This window comes from Ochotona princeps, chromosome 2 (assembly GCF_030435755.1).
Source record: "Ochotona princeps isolate mOchPri1 chromosome 2, mOchPri1.hap1, whole genome shotgun sequence".
NCBI classification, from domain to species: Eukaryota; Metazoa; Chordata; class Mammalia; order Lagomorpha; family Ochotonidae; genus Ochotona; species Ochotona princeps.
The window spans coordinates 50,581,021-50,597,870 of record NC_080833.1 but is presented as its reverse complement, the minus strand read 5'-3'; the positions used below and the strand labels follow the sequence as shown (position 1 = coordinate 50,597,870).

General features: G+C 41.2%; 1 protein-coding gene across 4 annotated transcripts in view; it reads right to left on the bottom strand.

Annotated features, from left to right (window-relative positions):
• Nucleotides 1–16,850, bottom strand: part of PATJ (PATJ crumbs cell polarity complex component) — a 369,444-nt gene that overhangs the window by 346,372 nt on the left and 6,222 nt on the right. For all 4 annotated transcript variants that reach the window (XM_058657334.1, XM_058657354.1, XM_058657340.1 and 1 more), the window contains exons 2-5: nucleotides 7,165–7,220; nucleotides 6,907–7,073; nucleotides 3,949–4,143; nucleotides 2,567–2,706 (exon numbers count right to left, since the gene is read on the bottom strand). In XM_058657334.1, the coding sequence (XP_058513317.1) occupies nucleotides 2,567–2,706; nucleotides 3,949–4,143; nucleotides 6,907–7,073; nucleotides 7,165–7,186 (524 nt within the window). In that variant the 5' untranslated portion in view covers nucleotides 7,187–7,220. The remainder of the gene's footprint in view (nucleotides 1–2,566; nucleotides 2,707–3,948; nucleotides 4,144–6,906; nucleotides 7,074–7,164; nucleotides 7,221–16,850) is intronic.

Below are 16,850 nucleotides of genomic sequence, written 5' to 3'. Positions count from 1 at the left end.
TACCACCCCTCAGGTGAAACCAGAAAGGAGTCCTGGGCTCCTAGCATTGGCCAGGCCTAGCTCCACACCTTGTGGCCATGTGGGGAGCAAGCCCAAGAATGGAAGATCTCTCTCTCTCTCTCTCTCTCCTGCCTCTCTGTGACTCTGCCTTTCAAATAAAGGGTTCTCATTCTCAAAATAAAATAAAATAAAATAAAATAAAAAATCAGAACAGAGTGTAATCCTCTCCATAAACAAAATGTGCAATAATGAAAAGTTCATCCTAATGCCTACTTTTCTCAGTTCATATCAGATCAGCAAACTTTGTCACAGATCAGAATACATTAACTATCAATTTCCAGGAACCCAAGGAAAAGGGCTTTGTGCAAGGAGGAATGGCTCGTATTCATGGGCCTCTACATTCCACCCAAAGCATTCCTCTAACCAGGATTCCTCTTTGCACAAACCTCTACTCCAGCTCCTCTGATCCTCTTTGAACATGTCTGGCATTTCCTGCTCTGGTATAAGATGTTTCTTAGGATGCCTTCTCACTCTGTTCAGCCAAATGAAGCCATCCTTCACAATCCCGCTGTGCCTCAGTCTCCATAACGTCCTCTGTTCCACAGTGCCCGGAAGCACTCATCCATCACTTACTGAACACTCATGGCTATTAAATACACTTGCACAGAGCTGCAAATTCCCAACCTCTTAGATTTCAACTCTGAGGACAGGGATTCAGGTGTTTTAGAATCTCCATGGAACTATCAAGTTGAATGTTTTAATTTTTGATGCCAAAATTATGGGTAGCTCTGACAATAGAATATCTACATATTTCATTTAAAATGTTGCTTAAAATTATTAGAAAGGGTTTACTATATCAAGAAATGAGAATTAGATACAGAACATTACATACTTTATTGAAAGAAAACCTTTCTAACGGTATTTCCTGGTTGTATCAAGTATTTTGCTTGTTAGATATGTTTCTGTATTGTATAACCTCCCATTCTATTTACCTAATTTGCAATAGTTCAAAAATCTTTTTTAAATTAAGAATTCTTGGGCCCGGCAGCGTGGCCTAGCAGCTAAAGTCCTCGCCTTGAACGTGCCGGGAGCCCATATGGGCACCGGTTCTAATCCCGGCAGCTCCACTTCCCATCCAGCTCCCTGCTTGTGGCCTGGGAAAGCAGTCGAGGACGGCCCAAAGCTTTGGGACCCTGCACCCGCGTGGGAGACCCATAAGAGGTTCCTGGTTCCCGGCTTCGGACTGGCGCAGCACCGGCCATTGCGGCTCACGGAAGATCTTCCTCTCTGCTTCTCCTCCTCTCTGTATATCTGACTTTGTAAAAAAAAATAAATAAATCTTAAAAAAAAAAACCTGCAGACTGGAAACCAAAAGTAGACAAAATATAAGGTTTTCATATACTCCTTAAAAATTGAAAAAAATAGCAGCAGTAAGATAAACTTCAGGGGCCTCTCAACTGACAATCAGCATTATAAATCAGCAGTGTGCTATGTGCACAAAGTTGTTGTACTCTTAAACTTTGTGTGTAGGGTGACAGGTTTAACATTGTCATGCTCAGACTACAGCCAAAATATGCTCAACTGTGAGTCTGATAGAGTATAAAGAGCTCTAGTTCTGCATTCAGATTCTCTTGATCATAAAGATGCTAACATTAATATGCCTGTGGCTAGATACACCAAGGCTTCCTAAGCCTCAGTTTCCTCATCCATAAAATGTTTTAATGGGGCCAGCATTGTGGTGTGACAGGTAAAGCCAACACCAGCAACACTAGAAATCCATACGCATGCCGCCTGCATTTCTAGCTGCTCCTCTTCCGATCCAGCTCCCTACTAATGGCCTAGAAAAGCAGCAGCAGATGGTCCATGTGCTTGAGCCCCCGTAATGACATGGTAGACACAAATGAAGCTCCTGACTTCTAGCTTCTAGTTTTGGTCTGACCTAATCCTGGCCACCGTGGCCACCTGGGAAGTAAAGTAGCAGGTGAAGATTTCTGTATTTCTGTATCCTTCTCTGTAACTCTTTACTTTGAATAACTATTAAAAAAAAAAAAGTCTGTAATAGGGCCTGGCATGGTAGCCTAGCGGCTAAAGTCCTCACCTTGAACACGCCAGGATCCCATATGGGCACCGGTTCTAATCCCAGCACAGCCCTGCTTTACATCCAGCTCCCTGTTTGTGGCCTAGGAAAGCAGTGGAGGATGGACAAAAGCCCTTGGACCCTACACCCGTGTGGGAGACCCAGAGGAGGCTCCTGGCTTCGGATAGGCACAGCTCTGGCCATTCTAGTCACTTGGACAGTCATCAGATGGAAGATCTTCCTCTCTATCTCTCCTCTCTGTATAGCTCACTTTTCAATCAATCTCCAAAATAGAAAAGGCCGTAATGATTCCTAACTAGCTCATGTGCTGCCCCAAGGGTATACAAAAATACACAAAAGGTTTGACAAATGCATGAGAACAGCAAAAGCACATGCCTTTATTACTGTTTTTCTTTGTAATCTGGAATTCTCTTCTTAGTGTTTTCAGATTTGTCAGAAAGGTATTAGAAAAATGAATATTCTCCTCACCTGTCCGCTATACTCCCCGGCTGCACTTCCTTCACAAAGATATCCACTTGTCCCATGTTGTGACTTCTAAGTGCCACCACACTGAATCCAAGGCCTCCAGTTGACGGCCGCTCTATATCAATATATTCGATCTGCCGGCCCTGATGAAGGGAAATACAAAAGCAAAGTCAGTGATGTGCATTTAACCAACGTACACATCCCACACTGCTTGATACGAAAACACTTTCTCCTAACTCATCTCTACAGAACCAAATAAATAGCATTTCAGCAACAGGTTATTTCTGGCAAGTCTCTCCCTTGATTATTTGAGCCAGAACACAAGAAGGATTATAGTGTGTTCTGCAACCTCAAGGAAATGGGGAGGTATTTTCACATGCCATTCCCATTCCAAGAGGAATCCCAGGTTAGAAGAAACCTGTGAGAAAAATGTCCTTTTCCACAATAAACTCTGAATTACTTTTTGCATTGGATTTCCCTAAATTCTGGTGATATAAAACACGTTTAAATGAAGAAAGTAATAAGGCATATCAAAAACGTGCTAATATTTAGGCAAAGTCAGAGCCAGATGCTCCATCTTTTCAGGGCTGTTAATTCTATTGTGATAAACTAATAACCCAATTCCCCAGTCAAGTCAATAGACAATGGAAAGGTCAACATTCACATAGATTCTACCTTTGAGTTACGTATTTCATTACATAAGAATTGCATTCATAATATCAGAACTTTTTAATGCAATCAACTAACAAGTATACCCTGTAAAATAATTAGCAGTCATATGAACAGTATGCAACAACAACAAATGAGTCCAGTTTATCACTTAATTATCACACACTTAACAGATTCTTTTTAACCTTCAAATTAAACTTTGATTTTTCTAAAGGTACCTTTTACATCATAAGGTGAAAAAAACACAAAACTGACATGCCCAAAAATCATTACTTAACTTTTAATAGGTATTAGGCACTACAACTGGATTACCCTAAAATGTTTCCCTGGATTTTCCAAACTAGTTCATTAATTCTGCTATAACATAAAACTGAAAACAATTTCAATTAGTGTTTAATTATTTCTCGTAAAAATATTAATTTTCCTCCATGATGAAAGCCAGTAAGAACCTCTTTCCATACAAGAACAGAAACACATCCGGTTGGGCTAACTGTCTGAAACCTCTCATCCTCACACAAATGGATGCTTTCCTTCTGCAACTTTAAGCCAAACAATTTCCAGTGCATAGCTTACCAAATGGGTTAGCTCCTTCTAGTAACATCAAAACACAAGCAAACAAATTATACAGTAACACATTTTAAGGTAAAAAGAGTGAGTTTTAGTACCCTTTTTAAAATGAAAGTAAAGCTAAATAGTACAACAAAGTATAAACTTACCTGAGCCATCTGTTGAATGATCGAGTTAAAGTCTTCATTTCCCAAATTTGGACTCCAAGGAAATAATCCAGAAACAGTCAAGTTATTAGGGGCCCTATGAGCACTCCCATTAGCAATGGAGCCATCTGTAAACACTAACAAGCCTTTCCTTGAAAAATCGAAATTGGCTGAACAATCCGAGGGTATGTGGCTGAGCTATTGACAAGAAACATTGAAGAGAATCAGCAACAGAAACTTACTACAAAGTCACTTTGTAATATTTATGTAAAATATTTTCTCCATCACATAATTTGTATGAAAAATACATATACATGTATAAATATATCAACCTCAATTTTTAAAAACTTAATATTACACAGAATGCCTAACAGTTTAACTTTGTTCTTGCTTCTGGTTGTCAACTACTGTGAATAGCAGGAACGTTAACATTTCATTACACTTCATATGCACAGACACGTCTACTCATCTAAATATTTATGACACTAAGTTATTCTGTATTCATCTGTACACTTCTATGTGGCAAGCCACAAACGGTAAAATATAACAAAAGAGGTATTTGTTGAGTGTTTGCTAAACATCAAGTACTGAACCAGTACTCTTAAGTCCATTATCTCATTTAATCCTCTTAATAGTACTTTGAAATAGCATTATTCCATTTTGTGAATGTGAAACATGAGGCACACAGAGATTAAGCAATTTTCCAAATATTGGTGGTGAGTCACAGAGCCGCTTAAGCACTATGGGAAAGGAGATTCCTATAATAACAGGCAGCAGGATTTTCAAAATATCAGATAAAACTGCTAACAAATAAGGGCAAAGGAACAAACGTAACCTTAAGAACAGACATCAACAGGATTTCATTGAAAAGAAGCAAGATTCCTTAAATGCAGAAGTTTCACATTTCAATAGATAAAATATGACCAGGCATGCAACTATACAAACATAATGCATTGTCATGTGGAAGTTAAGTCCATTCATAGTCCGTAAGAGATTTGCAGATCTTCCCCTAAACCCCTATGGACATAGCAGGAAAAAACAATTTGTCCCACTCACCATCCTTAGTACCTGAACCACCCCACCCTAATCAGAGGCACAAAGGGCACGCATTTCTCTCAACTATACAAACAATATTAAATTGAAAATTTTAAAAATATTTTTAAAAAATCTACAGCCTGGCGCCGTGGCCTAGCAGCTAAAGTCCTTCCCGTCAATGCCCCAGGATCCCAAATGGGCACCAGTTCTAATCCCAGCAGCCCTACTTCCCATCCAGTTCCCTGCTTGTGGCCTGGGAAAGCAGCTGAGCATGGCCCAAAGCCTTGCAACCCTGCACCCATATGGAAGACCTGGAAGAAGCTCCTGGTCCTGGGTTTGGATCGGAACAGCTCTGGCCGTTGTAGTCACTTGGGGAGTGAATCATCGGACAAAAAAATCTTTCTCTCTGTGGGCTTGGCGGTGTGGCCTAGTGGCTAAGGTCCTTGCCTTGATCCCATATGGCCGCTGGTTCTAATCCTGGCAGCTCCACTTCCTATCTCTCCTCCTCTCAGTATATCTGACTTTGTAATAAAAATAAAATCTTTAAAAAAAAAAAAAAATCTTTCTCTCTGTCTCTCCTCTCCATATATCTAACTTTGCAATAAAAATAAATCAATCTTTTAAAAAAGTTTTATTAAGTTAATCCTTAAAAATGAATTATGGGACCAGATGTGATGGTTCATTAGCTAAATCCTTACCTTGCAACGCACTGGGATCCCATGTGGGTGCCAGTCTGTGTCCACATATGCCCCACTTCCCATCCAGCTCCCTGCTGATAGCCTGGAAAAGCATTAGAGGCAGCCCAAAGCCTTGGGACCCCGAACCCACATGGGAGACCCAAAAGAAGCTCGTGGCTCTTAGCTTTGGATCAGCCCTGCTCCAACCACTGGAGCTACTTGGGGTGAACCAGCAGACGGAGGATCTTTCCATCTGTCTTCCTTTTCTCTGCAAATCTGCCTTTCCAATAGAAACAAAAAAAAATCTTAAAATACTACCTCCAATTACAGCAAATTCTCCCCAAACTTTATTTACAACATTTCTACTTTTTAATTGTCCTATCACTGATTCCAGAATACAGGGTTCAAAGACAATTAAAACTAGCGTTTGGCATCACTTAGAGGTTGGAGTAGAAGCAGCCTGATGCTGGCACCATGGGTTAAGCTACAGCCTGCAACGTCACAATCCATCTCAGCTCCCTGTAAATACATCAACAGCAGCAGTTAAAGAAGATCCCAAGCACTTGGACCCTGACCACTCACATGAGACGCACAAATGGAGTTCCAGGCTCCTGGCTTCAGCCAGACCCAGGCCAGGCAACTTTAGCCATTTAGAAGAATGAACTAAAACAAGGAGGATCTCTGTGTCTCTGTCTCTCGCTCTCTCTAAAACTGGCTTTCAAATTAATGAAACAAATCTTAAAAAAAAAAGAAAAAGAAGAAGTGCTATGTGTCCTTTAATCCAATAGCAATGATGTGGAGCCTAAGGAGTACAGGCAGTATTGTAATGTAAGCAGAGAAAGCACAGATAAACACTAAAACACCAGTAGACTGATTCCAAGAAATTTTGAGTCAGAATACCCACAATAAGAAACAGTAATTACTTGATAACTACAATGTGTTCTACATGATGATCTTCTTGCTAAAGAAAGACTTCACAAAGAAAATACCTTCAAATTAAGCACTACGTAATTATGAAGATGTTGAGAATTCTCAAGGCCTCTGGCCATTACACATTCAACTGTATACAAAAACTATATTTCAAATTCAAATGCAAAGTTCATGTTCAACAATTTTCAACCAGCCCTACCAATGCTACCAAGGGGTCATATGCATCTGCCGTACTGAGCATGCAGATACAGCCTGTCTCCTGCAAGGACCTTCCCTTGCTGCTTGACTCCATCAGCATAAACCCTGTTAGGTGACTCACCTGTCCCTTCAGCTGCTTGATGGACTGCTGAAGGGTGAGGATCTGGTTGAAGAGAGGACTCCTCAGTGTCTCACAAAACATAGATAGCTTCTCATTCTGAGAAGTGTCACCCTTCTCCTGTAACTTCATCTTTAGGCGCTCGAGCACCTGCAGGACCTGCAGTTTATCTTGAAGAAGGATAACCAGAGTACAAATTAAATACCATGTTTTCATTCCATTTTTGAATAATTAAATAATAAAATTATGTTTCTGGTTTACCTGTAGCAGGATTTTCAGGCATTTTGAATTATACTCTGCAATCACTTGTAAATCACCTATAGAACATTTTAAAAACACACAAAGAACAGATTTTCTATTAGTAATAGGTATCTACAGTTGAAAATTAAGGACAACCTCCAGAATATTCTTCACAAAAATACTATACTCAGTGAAATTTAAATTTATATCACAAGGAGATGTTCATATATCCAATATGAAGCCTACAATTAAAAATTTGAACATCCCAGGGCAAGTGCCATGGCATAGCAGGCCAAGCCTATGCCTATAACCCCAGAAACCTACGTGGGTGCTGGTGCGTGTTTCGGATGCTCCACTTCTGATTCAGTTTCCTGTGAGTGGCCCGAGAAAGCAGTGGAGGATGGCCCAAGTCCTTGGAACCTTGCCCACCTGGGAGACCTGGAGGAAGCTCCAGGCTCCTGGTTTCAAACCAACTCAGTTCCAGCCACTGTGGCCATTGGCCATTATGGGAAAGAACCACCAGATGAAGATTTCTGTAAATCTCTGTAAATCTGTCTCTCAAGTAAAAATGAATAAATCTGGGCCCCGGTCCATGGCCTAGCAGCTAAAGTCCTCGCCTTGAACATGCCGGGATTCCATATGGGTGCCGGTTCTAATCCCGGCAGCTCCTCTTCCCATCCAGCTCCCTGTTTGTGGCCTGAGAAAGCAGTCGAGGATGGCCCAATGCTTTAGGACCCTGCACTCACATGGGAGACCTGGAGGAAGTTCCTGGCTCCTGGCTTCGGATCAGCATAGCACCAGCCATTGCGCTCACTTGGGGAGTGAATCATCGGATGGAAGATCTTCCTCTCTATCTCTCCTCCTCTCTGTATATCTGACTTTGTAACAAAAATAAATAAATCTTTAAAAAAAAATGAATAAATCTTTTTTTAAAAAATGACGCTGTTGATGAGACTATGAAGAGACTAGAGCTACCACATATTACTAACACGAGTATAAATCAGTACAATCACTTTAGAAAATTATTTGGCAGTTTGTCACAAAGTTAAAAATAATTCATTCATAGCCTTGTACTTTCATTAATAAATATTCCCAAGACAGATAAACATATATCCACAAAAAGACCTATGTACAAAAGTTCATAGCATTTTTATTTGTAAATGTCCAAGAAATACATTTAATGTACAAATAACGAATAAATGTATAAAATCTTATTTAATATAAGGAGAGCTTCAAAAGTTTCATGGACAAGAAATACAAATTAAAATTGCTCATAGATTTCATATGTTTTTGTACTTGTTTTGTTGTTGCTGTTGGCAAGTCAGATATACAGAGAGGAGGAGAGACAGAGAGGAAGATCTTCCATCCGCTGGTTCACTACCCACGTGGCCAAAATGGTGGAACTAAGCCAATCGGAAGTCAAGAACCAGGAGCCCAGAGCTTCAGATGGGTCTTCCACGCAGGTGCAGGGTCCCAAGGCTTTGGGCCATCCTCAACTGCTTTTCCAGGCCACAAGCAGGGAGCTGGATGGGAAGCAGGGCCACCGGGATTAGACCCAGTGCCAATACAGGATCCAGGTGCGTGCAAGGCGAGGATTTAGGCCATTAGGCTACTACCCAGGCCCAGATTTCATGTTTCTGTACCCCCAAAAAAATCCCACACTACCTTGTCGTAACACATATGAACAGGATCTAATTTGAGGCTCCAAGAAGGGTAAGATATGTCAGAAAACAATCACCCCATCAAAGTAACATGATTTCTGCTAAAATTGAAGAACACACATCAAATTAATGATGAAATTACTAATGCCTTATGAATCATTCATAGGGAAAATGCTCCAAAGAAATCAGCTGTTTACCATTTTTAAAAAGGCACAAAATGATGCAGAAAACGAAGACTGTATATTATTTTACAGTGAAAAAGATCAACCTGGTTCATGACTTAAGAAAACAGATGCTAAAAAGAAGCATAAATAGGGCCCGGCGGCGTGGCCTAGTGGCTAAAGTCCTCGCCTTGAATGCCCCAGGATCCCATATGGGCGCTGGTTCTAATCCCGGCAGCTCCACTTCCCATCCAATTCCCTGCTTGTGGCCTGGGAAAGCAGTCGAGGACGGCCCAATGCATTGGGACACTGCACCCACGTGGGAGACCCGGAAGAGGTTCCAGGTTCCCAGCTTTGGACTGGCGCACATCGGCCCATTGCAGCTCACTTGGGGAGCAAATCATCGGACGGAAGATCTTCCTCTCTGTCTCTCCTCCTCTGTGTATATCTGGCTGTAATAACATGAATAAAACTTAAAAAAAAAAAAAAAAGAAGCATAAATAATAGACATAGATATCCTGGTAGCTTCCATTGGTTTCGTTTACACAATTCAACTGAAAATTAAAATGCAGCAAATTTTGCACTTCTTTAGTCTCAAAATTGCCTGGGCCAGATCACTTACTGACACCAGCAGAGCCTCTGATGGAAATCTGGAACAAGGAGCTTGCAGGATTGCTCAACCGACTAATCCTCCATTTGAAAACACCACTGTCCTATACGGCCACAGATTTGTGTCCCATTTTCTCCGTTTCCATCCAGCTCCCTGTTTGTGCCCTAGGAAAGCAATAGAGGATCACTCAAAGCCTTAGGTCCTGGCTCCACTTGGGAAATTCGGAAGAAGCTCCTGGCTCCTGGTTTTGGGTTAGCTCAGTTCCAGTTGTTATGGCCATTTGGGGATTGAACCAGTAGACAGAGGATCTTTCTGTCTTTTCAATAAAAATAAATCTTTTATAAAAAATAGTCATAGTACCAATATTTTGGAACACTCAAGGAATTTACATCTGCTGACTTTCTGAAAGGCCAGAGAGCATATGACATCTGTTTATTATGAGTGGTTTGAGAAAGTTAACAGAAACTTCAGCAAGAAAACTTGGCTGTGAGAGTGCGTTACCACAGCACTTCAGCTCACTCCTCTCTTTAACTAAGGGAAAATTCATATAAATGTCAAGGAACATCACCAGACATCCAACTTACAGTCATGGTTTGAAGCCTTCTGATATCTTTCTGTTTCCCAGTTTTTAGATACATTTCAAGGGCACTAATTTTTATTCAGTTAATAATGTTAAACATACGCACACACAGAAAACTACCTGTACATATGACTAAATTTCCAGGGATGGACTAAATGGTTAGCATCAACACTTAATTTCAAAGTTGATAGACAATGGTTCAAACAATAAAGTTTTTTATTTTTAATCTGCAAATTCCACCACTCCATGAAATTCTTGAGGTATCCCATACAACTCCTAGAAATAAAAATTAAAAAGGTCACAGATACACACAGGGATACATCTCAAAAATAACATAGGTTGCCTTCAAGAAGTTAACAAAAATCTATATTACATAAAATTACACCAGGATTTCAATTTTTGCCCTAAATTAATATCCCTTAATTTCGTTTTTCCAAAAACTTTCTGAAGTACTCCAGCATTGGAAGGGAGGGATAGCCGATATACATACCCAAAAAATGGTATAAATGATACCGTTCCTTCCACATGAAGTGCAGGAAATGGACTAGATTGCCTGGTGTGAGGGGGAGGGAGGGAGAGTTGACAGGTGACAGAGCTCAGAACAGGCTACTCTAAAATATGGTATGGGTATGTTGAATATTTTATGCTGAAAGGAATCTGAGAAATGGTAGGTGCAGGGAAGACTTCCCGTGAAGTAGGTCATCTCCATATTAACACCTTGTCTCTGCCCAGAGGACACGGGCAACTTACGTTCCACAGACAGAAGGATGCAAGCAGGAATCTCAAACAGGTCTTGCTATTTCCCTCCAGTTACCACCCTTAGCCCAAACCCCTTTAGGCCCTATCACGCCTTTTTACAGTTCTCAATCAGGTTTACCATTTCTCTGGGTTTTTATTTCCTTAGGAAGGCACCATGTTAAAAACATATGATGGGCCCGGCGGCGTGGCCTAACGGCTAAAGGTCCTCGCCTTGGAAGCCCTGGGATCCCATATGGGCGCCGGTTCTAATCCCGGCAGCTCCACTTTCCATCCAGCTCCCTGCTTGTGGCCTGGGAAAGCAGTCGAGGACGGCCCAAAGCTTTGGGACCCTGCACCCGCGTGGGAGACCCGGAGGAGGTTCCTGGTTCCCGGCATCGGATTGGCGCGTACCGGCCCGAAGCGGAAAATCAGATTCATAGAGGGAAGGAGAGACAGAGAGGAAGATCTTCAGTCCACTGATTCAACCCCTAAGTAGTCACAATGGCTGGAGTTGAGCCAATCCAACGCCAGGAGCTACGAACTTCCTCCATGTCTCCCATGTGGGCACAGGGTCCCAAGGCCTTGGGCCGTCCTCGATTGCTCTCCCAGGCCACAGGCAGGGAGCTGGATGGGAAGTAGAGCAACCAGGACAGGAACTGGCACCCATATGGGATCGCAATGCATGCAAGGCAAGGACCTTAACCAATAGGGTACTGCACCCGGCCCAAGATAATTTTCCTCTCCTCCACTAGGAAGGGATTCCACAGAACTTTTTGGGCTAATAGAAATGTTCTATTATTTGGATGAGGCACTGTTACACAGATGTATACATGTGTCAAATTCACCGAATTATACAATTTAAATGGGCATATTTTTATTGTACAAAAATAAACTTTAATAAAGTACTTTTTTTGTAAAAGATTCTGATCTGAAGACGATCCTAATTAAGAAATTGAGACTTTGGAAGAGATTTTAAAAGAAAATGTCTAAAATACACAAATTATCCCAGATGCCTACTGTTTTTCTGAATCTCCAGCAGGAAACTGTCCAAGCTGGCATCGTTTATAAATAATGTTTTTTAAATTGCAGAGATTGGCTCAAATTAGCTTAACATGTAATGTTATCAAAACTCAAAAAGCTAGCAAAACTTCATGTTAAATCCAAACAACAATTTCACATTAATCATTTTTAATGGCGATATACTATTATAATGAACCATCAAATAAGTATAAGTATTGTATGATCAAAATTTCTCGGCAGCAAGCTGGATACATTAGCTGAATAGGATCTTCATCTAATTCAAGATCATTAAACTACAGAGCATAACAAAAGACCAATAAAGGATGCCCTCGGCACTGACAAAAGGGCCAAGCATGCCATCCAAATGTTAGTGGAATTTAATGGGAGTTATAACAAGTGAACATCACACCCCACCCAATGTGCTCAGAGTCCAACTAGCAACCTCTCAGGCCCCTCTAACAGGTAACCTGGAGCAAGGAAAGGTACTCCCCAGTAATACTGTCCTTCATTTCATGCAGCATAGAACCCAAAACGACTGATAAGAGCAACTTGGTGCTCATTCATACATCAAATTGCATAAATCAAAAAATGTAGGGCCCAGTGCAGTGACCTAGTGGCTAAAGTCCTCGCCTTGGCACGGTTCTAATCCCGACCGCTCCTCTTCCCATCCAGCTCCCTGCTTGGGCCCTGGGAAAGCAGTCAAGGATGGCCAAAGCCTTGGGACTCTGCACCCGTATGGGAGACCTGGAGGAAATTCCTGGCTCCTGGCTTCGGATCTGCACAGCACTAGCCGTTGTGGTCACTTGGGAAGTGAATCATTGGACAAAAGATCTTCCTCTCTGTCTCTCCTCTCAGTATATCTGACTTTGCAAGAAAAATAAAATAAAGTTTTTTTAAAAATGCAGACTAAGATGGTAAGACACCAATTTTTACTGCGTTAATATAACATTTACTAATTCATTAATGATTAATAATAGGCTATACTCTAAACATCATGGAAAAACAGAGAGAAGTATACATTCGCACAATTTTTTGCAAGATAACTTAGTGGTTTCCATAAATGTGTCATTATCTTTTACATTTACATTCTCCTTTACCCCGAATTTCTACTTCTGAGTGTATCTCCTATGGAAATTTTTTTACGGATTTATTTACTTTTATTGTAATGGCAGATTTACAGAAAGAAGGAGAGACAGAAAGATCTTCCATCTGCTAGGTCACTCCCAAAGTAACCGCAATGGCTAGAAGTAGGATGATCCGAAGCCAGGAGCTTCTTGGCTATCACGCAGGTGCAGAGTCCCAAAGCTTTAAGCCATCTTCTGCTGCTTTCTCAGGCCACAAGCAGGGAGCTAGATGGGCATGGAGCAGACGGGACACAAACTAACACCCATGTGGGATCCTGGTGCTTGATGGGGAGAATTAGCCAAGTGAGCCATTGCACTAGGTCCTAGAAATACTTCCCAAGGATGAACCTGGTGGTGCAGTGATCAAGCAGCCACTTGGGACACCTACACCCATATCAGAGTTACTGGGTTTTGGGTTTAACTCCCAGCTCCACTTCCTCTTTGTTTCTTGGGAATGCACACCCTGAGCAGCAGAAGGTCAAGTTACTGTGTCCCTGAAACTCAAGTGGGAGAATCAGATAAAATTCTCTCCTCCTGGCTACAGCCTGGCCCAGCCTTGCCTATTGTAGGTATTTAGGGAGTGAACCAGCAGATGGGAGATCTCTGTCTTTGATTTCTTTGTTATTCTGTTTTTAAAGTAAATATAAATAAACAAATATGTTTTTAAAAGAACTACTTACAGAAAAGCACAAACAAGTACATACCAGGATTTTATTTTGTGGTTTTAAACAGTGAAACTTCTGGAAAAATTACACCATCAAAAGTAATCAGTTACCAAAACAACTATGGTCTGAGTGTAGTGCAAAGGACCGAGGAGGAAACAGTTAATACCAAGCCTGTCCCTCATTCCTTCAGCTTGAGTGCAGGCTCCCTCACAAAAGATAACCCAGAATCCCTTATTTTAAAATGTCATGATCTATCTGGTCTGTCCTAACTGCCTCTAGTAAATAATCTGAGAATTTAAGGAACTGGAGAGCATGGCTGGCTGGAAAACGGGAGATAATCACAGGCATTTCCTACTTGTGTTACTAATGGAAACTGCCAAGACAGAAAGGCTTCCCCAGGGGAAATCTTCCAGAACTTGTCTGTTACTCTGCAACAACAACAAAAAAATGTCCTGAACTCAAATTTTACTTCTAGAAACAGATTAAATGCAGTAAAATGTTTTCAAATCTACACTGATAAATAACTGCATATTAATCTGCATGTAACTAAGTAGTTTAAGCACGTTAACAGCAGAAGCATGTCCTCTTGTGGAAGACACTGAGACTAAAGGCTGTGCCTGCTGGCTAGGCGTTCCTCCAGGAAGGAGTGCATGCATGATGTCTGCGTGCGGGTGTGTGGCTCCCGCCTGTGCTCTCAGAACTTGAGGAAGGTCTGAAGTTGGGTAAGAAGCTGGGCACTCATGCGAACAAACCTTGACAATCCAACCCTTTGTGTTAACATGGGGATGTGAGACAATACACACAAGAGATTGGGAAAAACAGGGACTTTCAGCATATGTGGATTATGTTCACATCTTTGTAAGGAAAAAAAAAAAGGCCGCTGTGTGTGTATGTAGATTTCAAGATTTCTAGAAATCATGTTTGGAAGGAAAATCAATTTAATGATAGTGATTTCCTCCAGAAAGTAGAAATCAGGAAAGAGACGTTTTAAAAAGTTACACTTTACAAATTACGACTTTTTACAGTTCTGTTGAATTTTATCTAAGAAATATTAATTTGCTAATAAAACAGAAAAAATAAAATATAACAAAATATATAGTAAAAATTAAAAATTAAGTAAAAAATTTTAAAAATAAAAAGATGAGGATGGATAAGCTAGTCTAATGAGAATGAAAAAGAGATATACAACAAGACACACACTGGGATGGTTAACAACGCCATAGGCATTTACACTGAGATAAAGGCAGGTTAGTAACCCTGTCCAGAACCCTTGGAACACTGGGATGAAAAGAAAAAGAAATGAAGTAGAAAAGCACTCATTTACCCAAGACACTATCAAACTGCAGTCTAACCAGCATCATTAGGAATGCTCCATTTCACTCAAGAGTGTCCCAGTTTGAATGACAACCAGTGATCTTCAAAAAATTCACGTAAAGCATGTATTATATTTAAAATACGATGCAGCAATATTTAAAAACAGTTTTGCATCAAAACAACTGTTCCATTCCATTTCCCATGGGCTTTTTGAGGTACTCTTGTATAGGGTCCTCCCTCTAGAGTTTGCAGGCATCAGAATGTATCAGAATCATTTGCAGAGTCTGTTAAAACGCCTGTTGCCAGACCCCTCATTTCAACAGGCCTAACATAGGCCCTAAATAATAACAAGCATTTCTACCAAGTTCTCATGTGACCCTCACACACTTCTAGCCCAGAGGCCACATGACTTTCTGGGGGAAAAAATAATCGAATTCTAAGCTATCCAGTAGGTCTCTGGCTATAGCAGAAAGGGGAAAAAAGTCATTTAAACCAGTATCACTCCAAGCATGGACTGTGAATTGACAATTGATCCTCAAACAGCTAAGTATGGAAATGGAGAGAGTTAGAAAATTTCCTGGGCCCAGCACCATGGTTCAACTGGGAGACCCTGAAGATGCTCCTGGCTCCTGGCTTAGCAGCGGCTCAGCTCCAGCCAGCCATTGGCAGCTGCCTGGGGATTGAACCAGTGGACGAAGGAAGATCTTCCTCTCTGTCTCCTCCTCTCTGTATATCTGACTTTGCAATAAAAATAAAATAAATCTTAAAAAGAAAAAAAGAAAAAAATGTTTTCTTGCAATGACAGAGCAAAATGTATATATTATACTTTGTAAGTTAAAAAAAAAATCATTTATTTTCATTGGAAAGGCAGATTCTGCTTCACTCCCTAAGTGGCCACAGCAGGTGGAGCTAAGCCAAAAGCCAGGAGCCAGGAGCAAAACTTGACTTATGTTTTGTACATCTTTTTAAATTTTTATTTCCCTAGTTATTTCTTTGGGGAGAATATCACTTTTTGAAAGACTGGGAAGGGCAACCCCCTCCCCATCTTTCACAACTGCTGTTGGAGAAGCACTATTTAGACAGGCTACTTTGAGAGGATTTTGTGAATACTATACAACACACTGATCTTTATTATGTAGGCCACGGGAAGCAAACAAAAGCTTTTAAATACAGACACACTGAGCCCAGATTTCTACTTTAAAAACACAACTCTGGAAGGGGGCAGGCCTAGTGGGGGTTATTGCGGGTCTCTCCAACTAGGCTGCAGCTCCCACTGGTTTATGCGAGGGCCGAGTATGTGCTGGGCAGAATCAGACTGGACTGCAACACCCATTGGTTCCAGTGGAAGTCAGAGCTGAAAGCAGAACCAACCCAACAATTGCAACCACCAGATGATCAGGGAGATGGACTGTGCTGGGCCCTGTGCTTGCTAGTACATACAAGAATCTGGTCTGGGAACACCTCAGACAAAATTTCTTTGGGGATCTCCCCAATCGAAATGCCAGACTCAGAACCCTAGCCAAGAAAAGACAGAAGACAGAACAAGTCAATCAACCACGTCAGCTATATGTTGACAGCGAAATACTGGGCAAATGGAGACTCTATGATGGACTATGTCCATCAGTGGATTCTTCAACGACCTCATCGTGCTTGGAGTGGCAAGATTGGCAGCAATTCATAACTAGTGAACTATCAAAACCACTTAAGCAAGTATCTCAGAGCATGCCCCACATCCGGGACCTGGGGTGGGTGGGAGACTGGGTGGGGCTTCTCCCTCAGTGTCCCCCTTTACCTCAGATACATGAAGAAACAATGTGGAAATAATAGTCTTACA